At 41.2% G+C, this 24,004-nt stretch overlaps 3 protein-coding genes across 32 annotated transcripts in view; all 3 read left to right on the top strand.

Annotated features, from left to right (window-relative positions):
- LOC146326785 (protocadherin gamma-C5-like) overlaps positions 1–24,004 on the top strand; it is a 233,111-nt gene that overhangs the window by 162,178 nt on the left and 46,929 nt on the right. The window contains exon 1 of one of the 30 annotated variants that reach the window (XM_084719192.1): positions 422–2,878. The exons of 24 other annotated variants lie outside the window; for them this stretch is intronic. In XM_084719192.1, the coding sequence (XP_084575318.1) occupies positions 497–2,878 (2,382 nt within the window). In that variant the 5' untranslated portion in view covers positions 422–496. Of the gene's footprint in view, positions 1–421; positions 2,879–9,238; positions 11,912–12,206; positions 14,745–24,004 lie in introns of those variants that run through there. 5 more of the 30 variants (XM_084719207.1, XM_084719188.1, XM_084719203.1 and 2 more) reach the window with 5 other exon arrangements.
- On the top strand, positions 3,511–5,960 carry LOC146326791 (protocadherin beta-16-like). Its single transcript, XM_084719213.1, has one exon. It carries the CDS (start codon positions 3,541–3,543, stop codon positions 5,956–5,958), a length of 2,418 nt encoding a protein of 805 aa, XP_084575339.1. The 5' UTR covers positions 3,511–3,540; the 3' UTR covers positions 5,959–5,960.
- On the top strand, positions 6,026–8,949 carry LOC146326790 (protocadherin beta-16-like). Its single transcript, XM_084719575.1, has one exon. It carries the CDS (start codon positions 6,550–6,552, stop codon positions 8,947–8,949), a length of 2,400 nt encoding a protein of 799 aa, XP_084575701.1. The 5' UTR covers positions 6,026–6,549.

Below are 24,004 nucleotides of genomic sequence, written 5' to 3'. Positions count from 1 at the left end.
AGACTATTTTATTCCTCATTATTTTTCCAATTCCAAATGACTGAATCCATAATATATTCCTATCCATGTCCCGAAGAATTTTATTTTAATTTAATTTTGTTCTTGCAAGTTATTCAGTCTATTTGATATAATGTTATAGTTTCCCTCATTGCTGTCTTTGAGTTTTCATGGCATTCATCCTGCTTTTCTTATGTACTTTCACAATTTGAACTCATCGGGCCGCTGTTGCCCAATATGTTGCAGCTGTGTGCTCCTTTTGTAACAGTTTCTCTCACTCATCGTCCTGCCTTGTTACTGAGACACAGTCACATACGTAGAATGCACGCCTCGGAGGTCAGACCACACTAACCACGGACATCTAAAACTGGAATTGTATCTTTTTTCTGGATTTATAGCACGTTTGTCTTCATTTGGTGATTTACATGTGAGGAAATCGTGCTCACAGAACGGAATAAAGCTCGGTAGCTGTGGTGCGACAGAGGTATTGGACAGAACAATGAAACGGCAAGTACTATTGTTAATCTCCATCCTCTGCCTCGGTTCTGTGATCGGGCAGGTCAGCTACTCGGTTCCGGAGGAAATGGCAAAGGGCTCTTTGGTCGGCAACATAGCACAAGATTTAGGTTTAGATGTCAAACGGCTTAAGTCGGGTAAAGCTCGTATTTATACGGGAGACAGTGTTCAGTATATCGAGCTGAGTAGAGAAAGAGGAGTTCTGCTTATAAAAGAAAAAATAGACCGCGAAGCTCTCTGCAGACAGACAACGCCTTGTGCTTTGCATTTTCAAATTACGTTAGAGAACCCACTAGAATTGTTCCCAGTTACTGTAGAAATCACAGATATTAATGATAACGCCCCAGCATTTCAAAAGGAGGAGAGACGGTTTGAAATAAGTGAGACTGCAGTCATCGGCTCTAAGTTCATGCTAGAGAAAGCGATGGACCCTGATATCGGATTGAATGGTCTTCAGAGATACACTTTAAAGCCGACTGACAATTTCATGCTTAAACTGCACTCTCAGTCTGATGGAAGCAAAAAGGTAGAAATGATTTTACAAAAGCCGCTGGACCGAGAGAAACAGGAACACATATCTTTAGTGCTGACAGCGGAGGATGGAGGAGAACCACAGATGACTGGAACAATGCAGATTCATGTTACTGTATTGGATGCAAACGACAATGCCCCTGTTTTTAGTAAACCTATTTACAAAGCAAGCATCACAGAAAACTCCGGTATAGGTACGCTTGTTACTAAGGTCAGTGCTTCTGATGCAGACAAAGGCACAAATGGAGAGGTGACCTACGTCATCGGGAATAGCATGGACACTATTTCAAAGTTATTTCACATTAATAGTGAGGGAGATGTGATATTAGATGGTCCAATAGATTATGAAAAAGAAAAAAATTATCATATTGACATAGAGGCGATTGATCTCGGTGGGCTCTCGGATTCCAGTAAGATAGTGATTGATGTGATTGACGTAAATGACAATAGCCCTGTTGTGAATATGATATCAACATCAGGTTCAGTGCCAGAGGACTCACCCCACAAAACAGTAATAGCTTTAATGAGTGTAAATGACCCTGATTCTGAAACCAATGGGAAAGTCCAGTGTGTAATAAATGAAAATATCCCATTTGAAATTAAATTCACGTCAAATAATTTCTATAGCATCGTGACAGACAGTGATCTAGATAGAGAGAGAGCCTCTGAGTATAATATCACAGTGACCTGCTCTGATGAGGGAGTGCCCTCCCTCTCCAGCAGCGTCACTCTCACCTTACAGATCTCTGATGTGAATGACAACGCGCCTGTCTTTGAGAGGAGCTCATATGAGGCCTACATTGTAGAAAACAACACACCAGGTGTCTCTATATTCACAGTGAAAGCCAGAGACGCTGACTGGAACCAGAATGCGCGTGTTTCTTACATACTGGAGGACTCCTCTGTTAACGGAGTGCCAGTCTCCTCATATGTGTCCGTTAGTGCTGATAGTGGAGTCATCCATGCAGTGCGCTCTTTTGACTACGAGCAGATCAAAGATTTCCGGTTTCGCGTCAAAGCGCAGGATGGAGGTTCTCCTCCACTCAGTAGTAATGTGACTGTGAAAATTATCATCCAGGACCAGAACGACAACCCTCCTCAGGTTCTGTACCCAGTCCAGACTGGTGGCTCTCTGGTGGCTGAAATGGTTCCTCGTTCAGCAGATGTGGGCTATCTGGTGACTAAAGTGGTGGCTGTTGATGTGGACTCTGGACAGAATGCCTGGCTGTCCTATAAACTGCAGAAAGCCACAGACAGGGCGCTGTTTGAAGTGGGCTTACAGAATGGAGAAATCAGAACTATCCGCCAAGTGACTGATAAAGATGCTGTCAAACAAAGACTGACTGTTATAGTGGAGGACAACGGACAGCCGTCTCGTTCAGCTACAGTCATTGTTAACGTGGCGGTGGCGGACAGCTTCCCTGAAGTGCTGTCGGAGTTCACTGACTTTCCACACGACAAGGAGTACAATGACAACCTGACTTTTTACTTAGTGTTGGCTTTGGCTGTAGTTTCCTTCCTCTTCATCACGTGTTTGGTGGTTATTATATCAGTGAAAATCTACAGATGGAGACAGTCTCGCATCCTGTATCACTCCAATCTCCCTGTCATTCCATATTATCCACCACGTTACTCAGACACTTTGGGGACAGGGACTCTCCCACACGTGTACAACTACGAGGTGTGCAGGACGACTGACTCCAGAAAGAGTGACTGTAAGTTCGGCAGAGCTGGTAGTCAGAACGTGCTGATAATGGACCCCAGTTCTACAGGGACGATGCAGCGGATACAGAATGAGAAGAGCATCCTGGATGAACCAGATTCTCCTCTAGAGGTTAGAATGTTACAAGTCTGATATTTAAACAGTCATACATTTATGCTGTTGTAATTATCCAGTGTTGCCATTCATATTCACAGTATTTCAACACCATGGACAGCGAAAAATACCCTCTTGTTCTTTCTCTCGTCTGTATTTCTCCTTTTTTTTCTCAATTTTTTCTCATTAGTTTACACTGCAGGTGAAGCCTATGTATTGGGCAATATTTGTTGCCTTTCCCCGGGGAAATTGATGCGCCTCTCATCGTCTTTTTATTTATTTATTTTTTTTAATAAAACCATGTCTTTAATATTTTCTTTGCGATGGTTTATTCAGCAGCCATTGAAGTTAGAGGCAACGGTGTTTTTGTCAGGCTTTCTTAAGTCATGTAGTTTCGTGTTGCGAACTCGGTGGGCCGCTGTTGACCAGCGTCTTGGCGTTTAAATGTGTATTTATGTACTAGGACAACCCCTGTTCTCTCATAAGGAAAAGGGGCTCCATCACATAGCACAGTAGACATTGGATAAAACGCCATGCACGGAATATCGACTTCGATGTTTTTCATCACCAACCGTTGATTAAACGGACTCATCTGCAGTCTTGATTCGCACCGGTAAAGCAGTTTGTAAAAGGCAGGAGAAGGCGTTAGTTTTGACTCGACGGATGCGCCTGACGGAACAATGAGACGGCAAGTACTGGTGTTTTTTTCGGTCCTCTGTCTCAGTACAGCGCTCGGCCAGGTCAGCTACTCCATTCCCGAGGAAATGGCCAAAGGCTCCTTGGTCGGTAACATTGCTCAGGATTTAGGTTTAGATGTTAAACGACTACAAGCGGGTAAAGCTCGCATCCACACGGGAGACAGTACAGAGTACATTCAGCTTAACAAGGAACGGGGACTCCTCATTATCAAAGAGAGAATAGACCGCGAAGCTCTCTGTGGCCAGACAACGCCTTGCGCTTTACATTTTCAGATTGCATTAGAAAACCCAATAGAAATATTCCCGATTACTGTCGAAATCACAGATATTAATGACAATGCTCCCGTATTCGAAAAGGAAGAAAGGAGGTTTGAAATAAGCGAGTCTGCAGTCATCGGCTCTAAATTCATGCTGGAGAAAGCAATAGACCCTGATATCGGATTGAATGGTCTTCAGAGCTATACACTGAAGCCCAACGATCATTTCATGCTTAAACTGCATAGTCAGTCTGATGGCGGTAAAAAGGTCGAAATGATTTTGCAGAAACCACTGGACAGAGAGAAACAGGAGTTTGCTTCACTCCTGTTAACGGCTGTAGATGGAGGAGAGCCGCAGCGATCTGGGACTATGCAGATTCATATTACTGTATTGGATGCTAATGATAACGCTCCTGTTTTTACGCAAAATATATACAAAGCAAGTGTGAAAGAGGATTCCCCCACGGGAACACTCATCACAGAAGTGAGTGCCTCTGATGCAGACAAAGGCTCGAATGGAGAGGTTAGCTACGTGATTGGGAATAGCATGAGGAGTATTTCAAAATTATTCCACATTACTGAAGACGGCCATCTTATATTAAATGGTCCTATTGATTATGAAAAAGCTAAAAAGTATGAGATTGATATAGAGGCAGTTGACCGAGGAGGTTTATCTGATTCAAGCAAAGTGGTCATTGATGTAGGCGATATTAATGACAATAGTCCCATCATTAATATGATTTCATCATCTAACTCAATAGTAGAGGATTCTCGTTCCGACACGGTGGTAGCTGTAATGAGTGTAAATGATCCTGATTCTGAGGAAAACGGGAAGGTCCGATGTGCAATTAATAGAAATATACCATTTACAATTACTTCTACATCTAGTAATTTCTATAGCATCGTGACAGACAATGATCTGGACAGAGAGAGAGCCTCTGAGTATAACATCACAGTGACCTGCTCTGATGAGGGAGTGCCCTCCCTCTCCAGCAGCGTCACTCTCACCTTACAGATCTCTGATGTGAATGACAACACGCCTGTCTTTGAGAGGAGCTCATATGAGGCCTACATTGTAGAAAACAACACACCAGGTGTCTCTATATTCACAGTGAAAGCCAGAGACGCTGACTGGAACCAGAATGCGCGTGTTTCTTACATACTGGAGGACTCCTCTGTTAACGGAGTGCCAGTCTCCTCATATGTGTCCGTTAGTGCTGATAGTGGAGTCATCCATGCAGTCCGCTCTTTTGACTACGAGCAGATCAAAGATTTCCACTTCCGCGTCAAAGCTCAGGATGGAGGTTCTCCTCCACTCAGTAGTAATGTGACAGTGAAAATTATCATCCAGGACCAGAACGACAACCCACCTCAGGTTCTGTACCCAGTCCAGACTGGTGGCTCTCTGGTGGCTGAAATGGTTCCTCGTTCAGCAGATGTGGGCTATCTGGTGACTAAAGTGGTGGCTGTTGATGTGGACTCTGGACAGAATGCCTGGCTGTCCTATAAACTGCAGAAAGCCACAGACAGGGCGCTGTTTGAAGTGGGCTTACAGAATGGAGAAATCAGAACTATCCGCCAAGTGACTGATAAAGATGCTGTCAAACAAAGACTGACTGTTATAGTGGAGGACAACGGGCAGCCGTCTCGTTCAGCTACAGTCATTGTTAACGTGGCGGTGGCGGACACCTTCCCTGAAGTGCTGTCGGAGTTCACTGACTTTCCACACGACAAGGAGTACAATGACAACCTGACTTTTTACTTAGTGTTGGCTTTGGCTGTAGTTTCCTTCCTCTTCATCACGTGTTTGGTGGTTATTATATCAGTGAAAATCTACAGATGGAGACAGTCTCGCATCCTGTATCACTCCAATCTCCCTGTCATTCCATATTATCCACCACGTTACTCAGACACTTTGGGGACAGGGACTCTCCCACACGTGTACAACTACGAGGTGTGCAGGACGACTGACTCCAGAAAGAGTGACTGTAAGTTCGGCAGAGCTGGTAGTCAGAACGTGCTGATAATGGACCCCAGTTCTACAGGGACGATGCAGCGGATACAGAATGAGAAGAGCATCTTGGATGAACCAGACTCTCCTCTAGAGGTTAGAAAGTTGTTGCATCACGAACGCCCTCCCTAATTTCTAATCATTACCAAACGCTGTGACAAAATGTGCCATCTTCATCATCAGTTCGTTTAGTCTCTTCTTTTCAGCACCTTGGAGAGCAACATTCAGAATATACGACTGCGTAATATTCAGTGTGATAGATAATAAACGGTGGTTGTTCACCCAATACTTGCAAAGTCAAGATCTTTTTAAAATATTTTTGACTGTATTATAGTTCAGGAACTTCGTGAAACTCGTATTACATGGCATTTCAATTTAAAGTCAACGTTCATGAGTCATTTTCTCATCTTTTCCATCTCCCCCCTCTTACAACATGATTCTGCAGTTTTACTCTCTGAACTCACTGGGCCGCTGTTGCCTAATCTGTTGCAGTTCTGGTATATTTACAGCAGTACCGCCTCTTCATTTCGATGTAGAAAAAGGCCAGGCATAGACCGCATTGTCTTCGGTAGAAGGACGGATATACACGACGAGGAATAAACGCCATTATTTTATCACACATTTGAGGATTATTTTTGCTTGATATTTTGTTTGAACGAATGTTCGCTTTCTGTCGGATTTGTAAAAGATTGCTGGTTGGTCTTCTCGAGCTAATTTCAAACAATGAGACGGCAAGTACTGTTGTTTCTCTCGATCCTCTCTTTCAGTTCAGTCATCGGACAGGTCAGCTATTCTATTCCAGAGGAAATGGTAAAAGGCTCTTTGGTTGGTAATATAGCTCAGGATTTAGGTTTAGACGTTAAACGACTGAAGTTGGGTAATGCTCGTGTTTATTCTGGCGACAGCAGAGAATACATCGAGCTGAACAGCGAAAGAGGAGTCCTCCTTATCAAAGAGAGAATAGACAGAGAGGCGTTGTGCGGTGATACGACACCATGTGCAGTGCATTTTCAGATTGTGTTAGAGAACCCTATAGAATTTTACAGTGTAACAGTTGAAATTACTGACATAAACGATAATGCACCAACCTTTGAGAAAAACGAAATTAAATTCATCATTAGTGAGTCTGCAGTTGTTGGGGCCAAATTTGATTTAGAAAGAGCAGTGGATTTGGATGTAGGCACAAATACTCTCCAAAGCTACGTACTCAAGCCAACAGATAATTTTATACTGAAACTTCACAACCAACCTGATGGCACAAAAAATGTTGAAATGGTTTTACAAAAACCTTTGGACAGAGAGAAAAATGAGTTAATTTCTTTGGCGTTAACGGCTTTAGATGGCGGAGAACCACAGATGTCAGGAACAATGCAGATTCTCATCACAGTGTTAGATGCGAATGATAACGCACCTGTTTTTACGCAGCCGATATACAAAGGTACTGTAGCTGAAAATGCAGCAAAAGGTACAATCGTGACCACTGTCAGTGCGTCTGATGCTGATCATGGCTTAAATGGTAAAATTACGTATTCAATCACAAATACTTTGGATGACGTCAGACATATGTTTGAAATAAATGAGGACAGTGGAGAGATTAGGTTGATTGGACGCTTAGATTATGAAAAGAAGAAAAATTTTCTGATCAATGTACGCGCAAGGGATAATGGGGGACTAACAGATTCGTGTAAAGTGATTGTCGACGTCGTCGATATAAATGACAATGAACCAACAATTAAAATCATGTCTAAATCAGCTGTTATATCAGAGAGTGCAAAACCCAACACAGTCGTTACAATAATCAACATCCAGGACCCAGACTCTGGTGAAAATGGTAAAGTTCAGTGTTTAATAAATGAGAATATTCCTTTTGTATTGAAATCAACATCAAATAATTTCTATAGTTTAGTGACAGACAGTGATCTGGACAGAGAGAGAGCCTCTGAGTATAATATCACGGTGACCTGCTCTGATGAGGGAGTGCCCTCCCTCTCCAGCAGCGTCACTCTCACCTTACAGATCTCTGATGTGAATGACAACGCGCCTGTCTTTGAGAGGAGCTCATATGAGGCCTACATTGTAGAAAACAACACACCAGGTGTCTCTATATTCACAGTGAAAGCCAGAGACGCTGACTGGAACCAGAATGCACGTGTTTCTTACATACTGGAGGACTCCTCTGTTAACGGAGTGCCAGTCTCCTCATATGTGTCCGTTAGTGCTGATAGTGGAGTCATCCATGCAGTGCGCTCTTTTGACTACGAGCAGATCAAAGATTTCCACTTCCGCGTCAAAGCGCAGGATGGAGGCTCTCCTCCACTCAGTAGTAATGTGACAGTGAAAATAATGATCCAGGACCAGAACGACAACCCTCCTCAGGTTCTGTACCCAGTCCAGACTGGTGGCTCTCTGGTGGCTGAAATGGTGCCTCGTTCAGCAGATGTGGGCTATCTGGTGACTAAAGTGGTGGCTGTTGATGTGGACTCTGGACAGAATGCCTGGCTGTCCTATAAACTGCAGAAAGCCACAGACAGGGCGCTGTTTGAAGTGGGCTTACAGAATGGAGAAATCAGAACTATCCGCCAAGTGACTGATAAAGATGCTGTCAAACAAAGACTGACTGTTATAGTGGAGGACAACGGGCAGCCGTCTCGTTCAGCTACAGTCATTGTTAACGTGGCGGTGGCGGACAGCTTCCCTGAAGTGCTGTCAGAGTTCACTGACTTTCCACACGACAAGGAGTACAATGACAACCTGACTTTTTACTTAGTGTTGGCTTTGGCTGTAGTTTCCTTCCTCTTCATCACGTGTTTGGTGGTTATTATATCAGTGAAAATCTACAGATGGAGACAGTCTCGCATCCTGTATCACTCCAATCTCCCTGTCATTCCATATTATCCACCACGTTACTCAGACACTTTGGGGACAGGGACTCTCCCACACGTGTACAACTACGAGGTGTGCAGGACGACTGACTCCAGAAAGAGTGACTGTAAGTTCGGCAGAGCTGGTAGTCAGAACGTGCTGATAATGGACCCAAGTTCTACAGGGACGATGCAGCGGATACAGAATGAGAAGAGCATCCTGGATGAACCAGACTCTCCTCTAGAGGTTAGAATTAGCTAGCTATCTCTTCCTTCTTTGAAGTAACGCTTTAAATCGCTTTCGTCTTATTTCAGCACCTTGGAGAGCGACATGATTCCGTATCAAATATATGTATTTTTCCAGTTATATTTCCCGTGTCTGTTGAAGTTGATTTATATATTTTCATATCACCTAATTTTTTTCAGACATTTTCATCTCATGTTCCTCTTCAGGCGCCATTGTATTTTTAAAGTGGTTAGTATCTAAATATTCTACCCGCTCATATGAAAAAATATTTTTCTTTGCTGTCTTTGATGCTTAAGGCATATCAAGTTGTTTAGCACATTTCACATGCAATTTTACCTTGTGAACTCAGAGTGCCGCTGTTGGCCAGTTTGTATTAGATTTACCGCAGACTCATTGTACCTCCCATCATGTCTTTATTTTAGAGAGAGAAAGAGACAAGCACAGCACACTGTCTGGATTCTACCGGAGATACAGAACATTAATGTTTCTTACGTTGGGAATATGCTTTCAGACCGGCTTTGACTGAAAAATTTGGATGGTAAAAATCCAGAAGCATTGCTTGGTTTGAACTGGGAGAACGTCGGACAGAACAATGAGAGGGCAAGTACTGTTGTTTTGCTCGGTCCTTTCTCTCAGCTCGGTGCTCGGGCAGGTCAGTTACTCCATTCCCGAGGAAATGCCAAAAGGTTCTCTGGTAGGCAACATGGCAAGGGATTTTGGCTTAGACGTAAAAAGACTAAAATCGGGTAAAGCTCGCATTTTTACTCGAGACAGTGACGAATATATTGAGTTGAATAACGAAAGAGGAGTCCTCCTCATCAAAGACAGGATAGACAGAGAGGCGCTCTGTGGACAAACGACGCCCTGTGCTTTGCATTTTCAGATTATATTAGAGAATCCGATGGAATTTTACAGTGTGACTATCGAGATCACGGATGTTAATGATAACCCTCCATCGTTTGAAAAGAACGACGTCAAATTTAAAATTAGTGAATCCGCTCTTAGTGGAGCTAAATTCATCTTAGACCGAGCCGTTGACCCTGATGTGGGTTCAAATGGATTGCAAACATATAAGCTTGAACCCACAGACAATTTTGTTGTTAAGTTACATGATCAAGCAGATGGGACAAAAAACGTAGAAATGATCTTAGAGAGACCTCTTGACAGAGAAAAAAACGAACACCTTTCTCTAGTTCTGACGGCGATGGATGGGGGAGAGCCACAGATGACAGGAACGATGCAGATTCTCATCACAGTTTTAGACGTAAATGACAATGCTCCTGTTTTTACGCAGCCTATTTATAAAGCCTCTATTAAAGAAAGTGCACCAGTAGGAACACTTGTAGCGACAGTTACTGCAACAGATGCAGATCATGGATCGAATGGCAGAATAACTTACTCAATTTCAAGTATATTAGATAATGCCCGCGGGTTATTTGAAATAAATGATGTAAGTGGTGAAATTCGGCTAAAAGGTCATGTTGACTATGAAAAGGCTCGAATATTTCAGATAAACATTCGGGCAACTGATGATGGAGGGCTAGTTGACTCCTGTAAAGTGATAATCGACGTCATTGACATAAATGACAATAAACCTGCTATCCACATAATGTCCAAATCAAATGTGATATCAGAAGATGCCAAACTCGGGACAGTTGTAACAATGATAAATATTGAAGACGCAGACTCGGGTGAAAACGGCAAGATCGAGTGCAGTATAAATGGTAATATTCCTTTTGTTATGAAGTCTACAACCAATAATTTCTATAGTTTAGTGACAGACAGCGATCTAGATAGAGAGAGAGCCTCTGAGTATAATATCACGGTGACCTGCTCTGATGAGGGAGTGCCCTCCCTCTCCAGCAGCGTCACTCTCACCTTACAGATCTCTGATGTGAATGACAACGCGCCTGTCTTTGAGAGGAGCTCATATGAGGCCTACATTGTAGAAAACAACACACCAGGTGTCTCTATATTCACAGTGAAAGCCAGAGACGCTGACTGGAACCAGAATGCGCGTGTTTCTTACATACTGGAGGACTCCTCTGTTAACGGAGTGCCAGTCTCCTCATATGTGTCCGTTAGTGCTGATAGTGGAGTCATCCATGCAGTGCGCTCTTTTGACTACGAGCAGATCAAAGATTTCCACTTCCGCGTCAAAGCGCAGGATGGAGGCTCTCCTCCACTCAGTAGTAATGTGACAGTGAAAATTATCATCCAGGACCAGAACGACAACCCTCCTCAGGTTCTGTACCCAGTCCAGACTGGTGGTTCTCTGGTGGCTGAAATGGTGCCTCGTTCAGCAGATGTGGGCTATCTGGTGACTAAAGTGGTGGCTGTTGATGTGGACTCTGGACAGAATGCCTGGCTGTCCTATAAACTGCAGAAAGCCACAGACAGGGCGCTGTTTGAAGTGGGCTTACAGAATGGAGAAATCAGAACTATCCGCCAAGTGACTGATAAAGATGCTGTCAAACAAAGACTGACTGTTATAGTGGAGGACAACGGGCAGCCGTCTCGTTCAGCTACAGTCATTGTTAACGTGGCGGTGGCGGACAGCTTCCCTGAAGTGCTGTCGGAGTTCACTGACTTTCCACACGACAAGGAGTACAATGACAACCTGACTTTTTACTTAGTGTTGGCTTTGGCTGTAGTTTCCTTCCTCTTCATCACGTGTTTGGTGGTTATTATATCAGTGAAAATCTACAGATGGAGACAGTCTCGCATCCTGTATCACTCCAATCTCCCTGTCATTCCATATTATCCACCACGTTACTCAGACACTTTGGGGACAGGGACTCTCCCACACGTGTACAACTACGAGGTGTGCAGGACGACTGACTCCAGAAAGAGTGACTGTAAGTTCGGCAGAGCTGGTAGTCAGAACGTGCTGATAATGGACCCCAGTTCTACAGGGACGATGCAGCGGATACAGAATGAGAAGAGCATCCTGGATGAACCAGACTCTCCTCTAGAGGTTAGAATTTAGCCTTTAGCCACAACCATTTAAATGTTCAGCACCATGGACAGAGACACATCTATCTATCTATCTATCTATCTATCTATCTATCTATCTATCTATCTATCTATCTATCTATGCTGCACAAGGAATAATATATCCATCTGTATTTATATACTGTAGCTATTTCTGCAGTTTCTTTCTTCGCCCCTAAGTGCCGCTGCTGGTTAGTGTGAAGAAAATAAGGTCCTTTTCCTGAGTGAAGTCATCCCTCGTCTGTCTGATGCGTTATTTCAGCTCTATTTTAATCAGAACTGTAGCCTGACAGACCCAGCCGCCCAGCATTCAACGATGAGCCCATGATCAAATATTTGGTCGGATTTTGAAAAGGTGTCTTTTTGTTTTGTTTTTCCGTTTGAATTTTGCGAAGGCTCTCGTCATGTCGGGTTTTCTTTGTTGTGTGGCCGAAAAAAAATCCTCCTCTTGGTTGCCGCTGCTTCTCTGCATTTGTATCGCAGAAATGGCTCTCGGACAGGTCCGTTATTCTATACCCGAGGAGATGGCGACAGGCTCGGTTGTCGGGAATATCATTCAGGACCTCGGCTTGGATGTTAAACGGCTAAAATCTGGGCGGGCTAGGATATTCACCGAGGACGGCAGTGAGTACATCGGTCTGAATGCAGAAAAAGGAACACTGGTAGTGGCTAAAAGGGTAGATAGAGAAGAATTGTGCAAGCAAGTGTCTCCCTGCTCTCTCCATTTCCAAATCATTCTAGAAAACCCAATGGAGTTGCATAGAATTGATGTAGTGATTACAGATATTAATGATAATGCTCCGTTTTTTTCAAAGAAAGAATATAGTTTCCAAGTGAGTGAATCTGCCTCACAAGGGGCTCGTTATTCGCTTGAGAGTGCCATAGATCCTGATGTGGCACTTAACACAATCCAAACATACAAACTCAACCCTGTAGATAATTTCAAATTGAATGTTCTTTCTCGTCCTGATGGAACAAAATATATTGAAATGGTTCTTCACACGTCGCTTGACAGAGAAAAACAAGAAGAGCATCAATTAACTCTGACAGCATTCGACGGTGGCAATCCACAGAAATCAGGTTCTGTCAAAATAAATGTCGTTGTTTTGGATGCAAATGACAATGCACCAATATTCACTCAGTCTGTTTACAGAATATCAGTTCCTGAAAACGCGTCTCGGGGCACTGTTATTTTAACAGTCAGTGCCACTGATAATGATAAAGGAGCCAACGCAGAAGTGGTGTATTCATTCTCCCACCAAACCCATAGTGCGTCGTCCCTGTTTAATATAGATCCTCATACCGGCGAAATGACTGTAATTGGTGTGCTAGATTACGAAAAAGCAAAACATTATGAAATAGATATTGAAGCTACTGACAACGGAGGGTTGGCAGACACAAGCAAGGTGCTAATTGAGGTTACCGACCTAAATGATAATGCCCCTGTTATAAGCATCATTTCCTTCTCTAATCCCATACCAGAGGATTCGGCTCCAGATACTGTTATAGCAATGCTCAACATCAAAGACTTGGACTCAGGTAAAAATGGGCAAGTTAAGTGTTTTATTAACCCATATTTACCTTTCAAAATCAAGTCATCGTCGACTAATTTTTACAGCCTGATGTCTGACGATGATTTGGATCGTGAAATAGTGTCAGAATATAATATAACAATAACAGCAATGGATGAGGGCTCCCCTCCCTATTCTACAAACAAGACTATTAATTTAAGAATATCGGACGTAAACGACCACGCCCCAATTTTCCCACAACCATTTTTGACAGCTTTCATCACTGAAAATAATTCACCTGGCATGTCACTCCTCTCTGTCAAAGCCAGTGACAAAGACTCTGGAAACAATGCGCGCATTTCCTATTTCCTTGAAGATAGTCAACTAAATGGGATGTCAGCCTCAGCTTATTTTTCAGTGAATGCAGAGAGTGGAGAGATACTTGCTGTGCGTTCCTTCGACTATGAACAAACAAAAGAGTTTCACATACGCGTCAAAGCGCAGGATGGAGGCTCTCCTCCACTCAGTAGTAATGTGACAGTGAAAATTATGATCCAGGACCAGAACGACAACCCACCTCAGGTTCTGTATCCAGTCCAGACTGGTGGCTCTCTGGTGGCTGAAATGGTGCCTCGTTCAGCAGATGTGGGCTATCTGGTGACTAAAGTGGTGGCTGTTGATGTGGACTCTGGACAGAATGCCTGGCTGTCCTATAAACTGCAGAAAGCCACAGACAGGGCGCTGTTTGAAGTGGGCTTACAGAATGGAGAAATCAGAACTATCCGCCAAGTGACTGATAAAGATGCTGTCAAACAAAGACTGACTGTTATAGTGGAGGACAACGGGCAGCCGTCTCGTTCAGCTACAGTCATTGTTAACGTGGCGGTGGCGGACAGCTTCCCTGAAGTGCTGTCGGAGTTCACTGACTTTCCACACGACAAGGAGTACAATGACAACCTGACTTTTTACTTAGTGTTGGCTTTGGCTGTAGTTTCCTTCCTCTTCATCACGTGTTTAGTGGTTATTATATCAGTGAAAATCTACAGATGGAGACGCGAGCGCATGTTTTACAAATCCAGTGTCAATCTTCCTGTTATTCCGTATTACCCGCCCCTTTACGCAGACGTAGGAGGCACTGGTACGTTGAAGCAGGCATTCAGTTATGAGGTGTACGGAACTACTGACTCCCGGAAGAGTGATATGAAATGCTCCCGACCCTTCAGTCAGAGCACGTTGGGTGTTGATCACAGTGCCACCAGGACTGTGCCAAGACATAAACCAGAATCAGAGGATATGCTCACAGAGGTGAGACCAACCTCTTCCCTGCTCATTTAAAACCGTGGTTCTCAGAATTTTTGTTTTATTTGTGGGTTTATGATGTTTTTTAAATCAATGGTACAACATAACCACTCGTTTAAAGGTCAGTTTTTTCTCATGTTTGGATTTAAACTGATTAAAAAAGTTTAATTTGGATACAAGTATTAAAAACTGGGGTATAGGGAACATGTATGTGATACTATATGGAACTGTCACTGGTTAAGCAGGTATCAACATTGAACTTTTTATTGTGCCCTCTTTCATTCCCCATACCTTTCTACTGGTCCAGCTCTGCTGCAAAAAAGAAATTCGATTTTTAAGATATTCATTAAAACAGGGACTATTGCTAGAATATTATGTAGGTCTGGTTGCTTTTACATTTGTTCAGTATTCAAAATTAATCCACAAATTTTTCATATACTTACTGCACATACTCAGCTACTGTTGTTGACTCTGCTGTGCTTTTTACAGAGGCACCTGTTTCTACCTGTGGGGTTTTATTTGGCTTTTGTAAGCTGCACTGTGTCAGATGCTTTATGACATTCTGCTTGGCATATTGGCATATTTTTCCAGAATTTTCCTCTTAATTACATTCTTTGATATTCATACATTCATATTGATGTATTTATCATACATTGCTGGCAATAATATGCATCATCTTGAATTGAAACATTTTATGTAAAATAAGGTTTAGTTACCTATGTTTAAATCCCTCTCCACTATGACACATGTACATAACATGCTGTATATGTGACAGAACAATACAGAAACTACAATGAAAGAAAATAATACAGACTTCATCCCGGCTGAAGCATTGCTACAGATTGCTCCCATATAGAGACACAACTACACAGTGCACTACTTTGTCAGTGACCTAGTTCCCTTCCTAACACGGCAATGGGCTACACACAGAGAGAAAAGGAGCAGGGATGGATACAAACAAACTGTAATGGAGTATATAGTATATAAAACAGTTCATGCAAATCAATAAAATGCAAAGGTGATACAATCATATTGATTAGGAGGTTCAAAATGTGGTAGAGGAGAAGAGGGAACAGTCACTGTTGATGCTGTGGAGATGGAGAATGAGGGAGAAAAGCGGTGTGATAGAGAGGAGGAGAGAGGCAGCGGGGGAGGGGAAGAGACACGTGGTAAACCAGCACAGTCTCCACCATCCCTGTGCAGTATTTGTGTTAGAGATGCATGGCAGCCATTTTGATGTGCAGCTCTCTTTGTTAGCTGAGATAGGGGGCTCAGGGATGTGTTATGTGTGAAACAACTATGTTAGGTAAATACCAGATAGTGTGAGATGTTTCTTGGTCAAATATAAAGCAGTGGAAGACAACAGATAACAAGAGAGAAAAGGAGAGAGCTGTACATTAGTTATATAACAAATGGCATGGGGATTCCAGAAATCAGGACAGAGGCTGAATCTGCTTCAACAGGAAATTTTCATGACAAAGAAAAACTGACCTAGAATTTATTACAATCTATCTGTCACCAAAGTCTGTGAAATAATTTTTTACTCCATCACATAAAGCGCTAATAAGAGTTATAGAGTAACAGACTATATTATGTGCCTCCTGTATGAGTCTCTTAATATGAAGGTTTACATTATGTGCTGAATACAAAAGCTGTGTGTTGTGTTTTAAAAGTCATAGTGTGTTTGCTGATGCCTGTGTTGAGAAAAACAAAGGCTTGTGTGTTTAATATCTGATTTAAATTTAGTGGAACTAAAGTCTTTTGCTGTTTGTTTATAATACACCAGAAAGATAGCTGATTGTTGTGTCTCATTCTCAGGATGTCGAATACCAAAATTTTGGGTTAGTAAAGCATCTCGAGCACAGCAAAATTAATGAAAAATACAGGCAGAGGGCAAGGTCTCTGCAGATATAGCCACTACCACCACACATTTCCAGTGGGTCATAAGTGATGAATGAAAGGGATTATGTTTCTTAGTCTATATATTGTCTTTTTTTAAGGAAAATGTTACATATTGTGCCTTTAAAGATCCAGCGTGATGCATTAGTTATGACTAAATTCTTTTATGATGTGGTTGAGGATAGTCTTTCTGCAGTTATGTTTGCTCAGTTTGCTCAGTTTTGGCCAGCATCAGAGGAAGCATTAGATCATAGTGTGCCTCGTCTGTTCTGTCTGGGTGGTGATGGTGTTATAGCAGTAAAATCTGCATGATATTCAGTGTGTGTGCATGTGAAAACAGAAACTACAAAGCAGGAACCAAGGTTAACTGTGTTCACCCCCATATCCGCTGGAAGCAGTCTGTCATCATTATCAGCCCACATCTGTGCCTGTTTTACCTGTTTGAACTGTGTTTAAACCACAATGTCTCATTTTCTCAGGTTTGTTAGTAGTGGAGGTTTTTACTGAGCACCATAAATTCTTTTGGGCAGTGTCTCCATAGGGGTCAAAGCTCACAGCAGCATCTTTGCAAGTAGCTAAATGGTTCAGGCTGTTTTATAATCTGTACCCCTTTAGTGTGTTGTTTTATCTTTTTCTTCTTTGAGAAACCTACCTGGGAACTGTCATCATTCATTTTGCTTCCTACACAAAGTCCCAGTCATCAGTTTGCTCAACTTGTTACTGACCATAATTCTATGGCCATGTGCTGAAGGTCCTGGATCCCACAGGCACAAGCTCTTTTTTAAGTGTCCTGCCTTCCTACCTAAGCTGTCTGGTGAGCAGCTGTGTGCCCATGTGTATGCCGATGGGGCTCATCAACACACTGTGCACAGTGTGTGTTTGGGGATGTGGTTAATGTTTATACTATAACCCCTCATTTTATTTTTGTTTACAAGTTACCACACAAATCTGAGGTTTCAGGGACCTTTGGATGTCACTTAATTCTCAAAAACCACACATACAACACTTTACTACAATGAGCATATCAACAGAAAAAAAATTTAAAAAGCTCCTGTGCATAATACTCTCTCCACCTGATGACTGCTGCTGCTTGTCCCTCTTGCCCTCTGTTTTGTTGCTTAGTACAAAAGGGTTCATTTAAACTCATACAGGATAGGGAGAAGAAGTCTGAGAGCATCCTTAACTTAAGCTTTAAACTACTCTGCAGCACACTTCCAAATTGTTTAATTGTCAAGATACAAAAGATCAGTCGTTGTGTTGCTTGGTCAAATGGTGTTGAGACAGCTTATGTATTGAGTACTATGGTGCAGATCTGAGCTTTACTGTGCCCCTCAGCTGCATTAGATTGATGGCAGGACTGTTTGTACACAATGTTCATTTTCAAGGAAACTGAAGAGAATACAAGCAAGTGCGTGCATATAATTAACTGTACCCTTGTTTGCATGAAGTTAGGTTAATCAGACATATGCTTGCTGAAGAACTTGGAAAACATGTTGACTTCAGGTTGTGTGTCGGTCTCTATGAGAATGAGGTGTGTAGTCTTTGCACTGGCTGATTCTCTGGGAAGGATTACACCAAGGATTACCTTGAACACCATAATATGGGTCACCCAAAGACCCACAAACATATTCACATAGGCCTTACTAAAATATAATCTCAAAGATCAATTTTCTTAAATTTTGTTTTCAGTGTAGGGAATGATTTTATGTGCATATCTGTTTGATTCTAATTAAATCATATCCAGTTCCCAGCCGCATGATACAGCCTTGTGATTTGGAAGGACAGAACCTAGACTTTTGTGGGAATAAAGATGTAATGCATTGCAATTATGATATTGTACTCACATAAGGATATTTGACTTCCATATCAACATACATTATGTTCACTTTGTTATTATAATACATCCCGGTTGAGCAATTAGAATAACTCATATATAAGAATGACAATGACTACTTAATCACTGTAGTTAACATTGTGTCTCATGGTCTCTAAAACTGGGCAGCCACTGTTTAGTAGTGGCTCTTGGTTTCTAGCAGTCTTCCTTTTTCCTCCTGATCTCATTTTCTGCATCCCTCCCCTCCCCCTCTCCAGCTGCACCACTCTGCTGCAGAGAGAGAAAGAGACAGAGCGAAAGGGAAAGGGAGATTGCTCAATGTAGGACATTTTGTTCAGCCTATAAAAAGTCATTACACACCATGTGGTGTCATTTCATCCTTTTGTAGGTTGCCATGTTCATGACAAGAAGAAATATCTCCTTTGTGTCACTTCAGCCATTTACCATAAGATTTGTTATTACCCAGCAGTCCTGAAACATGTGCTTTGTTTGAACAATTTATCATCAAGGTACAAATGTGTCTGTCTGAGCATTACTCTCTTCGTTTCCTGTCATTTACCCTCCCTGTTGTTTTTGTAGCTCCTTTTTCTACCACCATTGCCAGCTCAGAGGGTGGGATGCGAGCAAGCAAAGTGGGATGTGTTACCATAGCAACAAGCTGACTCACTGGCAGGACTGCACCATTTTTCAGTGAGCCACAGGGGGTCAGCAGCAGATGCAGCTACTGAGCTGCGGTAGCTCCAAGCATTTGTTGATACTGAAAGGAAGTAGACACCCCTGGTTTGGGTAGATAGGTGCAGCATCCTTAAATCTGGGGTGGCTGATGATGGAGAAGAGGGAGGAGGAGAGGGTGATCATGGCTGCTTTTGATTTGCTTTAATCGATGTTGCCCTGCTTCTTTTGCCTTACCCTGTCTCAGTAGACTACTGACTAATATATAGGCTTGGATTAACAAATTTCTTATTAACTTCTTTGTTTCTGTTGTATGAAAAGAAAAACAGCTTCATGGTGTCCTTTTTTCATGTCCTTTTTGTTTGTTTTCCTCATTGACCTGATGTGTGTGGCTTTAGAACCAACACTGTAATCTCACATTATTTAAAAATTGTTCATATTCACAAACAAAATGTACATCACTTACAGTGTATAATTTAAAGTAAAATACACCGGTCTCATCAAAAATACAGTTGCTGCTTTTCTTTGTCTAAGGGGCTTAAATTTGCTGTCACAAAGACACTCATGCACACATCAGTTATGACAAGCATGGGGTCACAGACCAGAGAATCTCATTAATAAGGCATGGATTTGTCTCAGGCCATCGCCTCGAGGCCCCCTGCTGTTGCAACGAGGGTAGTGACTTTGTGCAGCAATGCAATGCAGTATATTGGTTGTGATTCATACATTGGTGGTGTTAGCAGGGTTTTCCAGATCTTCAGTTTCCTAAGCAATGATTCTGTTGGTGTTACGGTTCAGGCTAAAGTTGCTGTGCATTCACAATGTATGCATATGATTCTGTTTTAATGGGGAGTTGATTGTTGATCTATTGTATAGCACAATCTAACGTGCCATAAACAATTTAGTGAATGCTGCTGAAATTAATTCACAAACACATGACTATATATTTATGGTAAAATAGCCACACTGACTTGTAATTCTGGATTACACAGGGCTATTCTATGCACACTGAGGTAAAGCTACTGCTTCTGTCTTTCTGACAATATATTTTTTTGTAAACACATTAATTTTCCTTTATCAGTTCCGTTGACTTGAGCAAAAGTGCCCCCATCCTCCCATCCCACTTTCCCAGACCATTCCCAAAAACACAGAATAAGACATTACTCTAACAATAGTATATAACTAACTAGATGAACATATGGTATAAACACAGAGAACAGCAACAACACAGCAGTCCCAGATAAATATGCAACAAATAAACATGAAATTTTGTCTACAGTCTAGGTAGTACACTCATTCACATTCTGAGGAATTTAATAAAAGGTTTCCAGAGTTCCTCAAAAACATTTTGTCTATTTGTCAATATGTAAGTAATCTTCTTTACATAATGCTATTTCATTAATTCATTCTTTCATACTTGGTCTATTTGTTTTCTCGCAATAAGGTGTTTGGTGTGCAAGATACATGTTTGTAACTGTATAGTCTTTCTTCTTAAGTTTTAAGTTTGAAGTGTACAAAGTCAAGATATAAATCTTAGGTTCGAGTGGAACGTCTACAGAGGTGGTTTGTCCATCACATATTTGACTTCTTTACAGAAATCCACTATTGTACTACATTTGCATATGCAATGATACTTTTACATTCATTACTCTCGGTACACGTGTCTGGTGTATTGTTGTCAAATTTGTGTAATTCTACTGGTGTTACATATAAACATGAGCCAGTTATGTTGCACTAGTCTAGTATTAGGCGACTATATGTGACGTCTTTCTGAACAATATTACTTTTCTTTGTTTAAGCATAATTATCACCCCTTTTACAAAGACATCCTCTCTCTCCTTCTCTCTTTCATTTTCTAACTAATTAACTCACAAACCCACTCACATGGCAATGTGTTCTCTATTTATTTTACAAGTTTGATACTTTAGGCTCTGTGACCTGGATTGACATTCAGCTTGGTTCATTCTTTCATCAGTTAAATAACTGTATCATACTTTTGCATTTGTTTGCTTTCTGATTAATAAAATAAGTCACTAGAGTTTTCCTAGTCTTAATGTTTTTACAGTATGTGCTGATGGAAGCTCATTTTTTTTATTATCATACTGGATGGCAGCTGACACAAATACAGATCAAACAAGACAAAATTGTTTCCACATTTTTTAACTTTAATAGTTTATGTGCACACACAGCAGACTTTTGTTTTTGTCTGTTCATGAGAGACAATCTGTTATCAATAAACATCAATTCTGTACTCTATGAATCATCATACAATATCACAACCCCATTTGTTGTGAGACACATGGTAAGTATGTTGGTTGCTGTGCTTCCCAAAGCCAGACTCTGAATTTTGACCACCAGTCTAACTGACATCCTTTCTGTCTCGCTCTTCTCTTTCATGTGTCCCCCGTTGCCTCGTGCTGTTCCTGTTACCTCCCTGACTCCTGTTAAATCCTGACTCACCAAATAAGGTAAGAAATAGTTTTCATCTATATCACAGAACATATTACACACTGACTACTGAACAACATGCTCTAGATCACCATGCAGTGACAGAATTCAAACACAAGCATAACAGTGACATGTTTTACAGTGTCCAAACATTACACACTGGCACTAAGTCAAGCAGTTAATCAGATTTTCCACAAGCGACACATCTGTTCACATGCCTCACAAAACATCCATCACCACTGATACTGGCTTCTGTCAGGTACTGATGGACAGACATTTTGTTGATAACAGATCATATGTGATAGTGTGAGTGGCTTGATGCTCAAAATGTAATGTGTTTTATCTGTCTGGGCTGTTATACTGACAGACACTCATTATCACATGAACATCATTTATTTTCAGTACTGTTCAGAAGTGGACAATTGCATCTTAACACAGGGTATTAAATGATAAACTTTTAGACTCTAATATTTATTCTGATAAGACTTTGAATTAGTTTTTTTTGCTCCTTTGTACAAACAACATTTGAACAAGACATCTGAATAAGTTGGACAGCTCTCCCTACTAACAGGCTTATGTGGTTTAAGGAAAGTATTAGCAGGCGATGCCAGCTGTTAAAGTAACTCATGCAAAAAAGACGCTGCAGTGATTACACTGTTCAGCACTGTATTTTGAATTTAAGTTTGTGTTTTGGTGCTGTCTGGACCACCATATGCTTTATATAGGCCATCATAAAACAAGACATTTCCATCATTAAATAAAATATTGCAAAGGAGCAGGTACAGACAGTACAGCTAAGTAACAGTACAAAAAGATGCAAACCATGTGACACAAACATATCATGTTAAGAGGGCAGTGTAAGCCTCCCTACTATATTCTAACATACCAGAGGGAAGTCACTAAGACCTAATCAGGGGGAAATCAATTAAAGGTACAGTGTTGACTCAACCCAATTTACATTATTTATTTATTTTAAGGTTTTTATGGACTCACCGGCATTAAGTTACTTGTTTATTAGGTATACCTGGCTATAACTAATGCAGTCTAAGATAATAGTCCTGCATTAAATCCTACACACATGAAGTTTATGTTCAGTTTTTGTTGAGCACATTTTAGAGAGGTGTTGATTCAACTGTATGATATTTTTTGTAGTTTGTGGTGTTTTTGATCTGTGCTATGCAAAATGGTGTTTTGTTATTTAGCCTGCCCTTATTGGTATAAATAGGCTGGACAAAATAAGAGAAACACCTGTGATTCAGGGCTGAACAATTAATCAAAACAATATCGAAATTGCATTATTGCCAAGCACAATATCCAAATTGCAGAAGCTGCATGTTTTTTGATAAAGGAATGATGATGTACTGCTGCTTAGATGTCCCGGCCTACAAATTTTGTTGTCCAGATGCAAGAAGACATGATTGTTTGGTGTAGATCCCAACAGATGTCACATCATGATTTAATGTTTTTTTGTTTGTTTTTTTGTTTTAAGTGAAATTGATTTTGAGGCAAAACTGATCATTCACACTGATAATGAATCATATTGCAATTGTAATATCTGTCAAAAATAATTTCAATACATATATTTTTAACCATATTGTGCAGCCATACTGTGAGTATAACACAGTACCAGCCAACAGCATCCCAAACTACAGCCTCCAAAATGACCTTACAGTTCAATAAATACCTCTTTAAATCAGTTTCAACAAAAACTGAATATTATAACCTTTATAGGATTTTTTGCTGGACTGTTGTATTAGCCAAGTGGCCCCAAACAACTGGAAAGTGTATGTGTAACTACAGTACACAAATACCAGATAAAAAACTTAATTATATAATAGAGACCAACACACTACACTGTTGAAACATCATACATCTGATTTAATACAGAAAAATCTAACTTAGTCTTAACAAAACCTAAACATACTGTATGTTGCGTACTATCTATACATAGTCTCTTATATTACATTACTTTGCACCCTACATGTGTCTAATCCAATACAGTTTAGACAACTAACCAAAAATACACATAAACTACATGGTCACATTCATGATGAGCAATGAATTTTTAAAATGGGGGGCACAGTGGTTAGCATTGCCACCTCACAAAAAGTTTGAATCCTGTGTGGGTAGCTGCATCCTTTTTTGTGGAGTGTGCATGACCCCCTGTCTGTTTGGGTGTAAATGAGCTTGTCTGTCGTTGTGTATTTGCCCTGTGGTAAACTGGTGACCTGTCCTGTGAGTATTGGGACAGAATCCAGCCTCTGCAGGATAGGTAGGTACAGAAAATTTATGAATGGGTAGATGAATGGAGATAAAGTATCAGTAAGCTCTGGTAAAAAAGGAAACTGCATTCATTTGTTTAATTGTAGTACCTTGTACTGTAGTTCACTGCCTGATACATAATGCAATATGT

Source organism: Lutjanus erythropterus, chromosome 5 (assembly GCF_056507025.1).
Source record: "Lutjanus erythropterus isolate fLutEry1 chromosome 5, fLutEry1.hap2, whole genome shotgun sequence".
NCBI classification, from domain to species: Eukaryota; Metazoa; Chordata; class Actinopteri; order Lutjaniformes; family Lutjanidae; genus Lutjanus; species Lutjanus erythropterus.
Note: the sequence above shows the minus strand (reverse complement) of the source record. Positions and strands in the feature narration are given on the sequence as shown.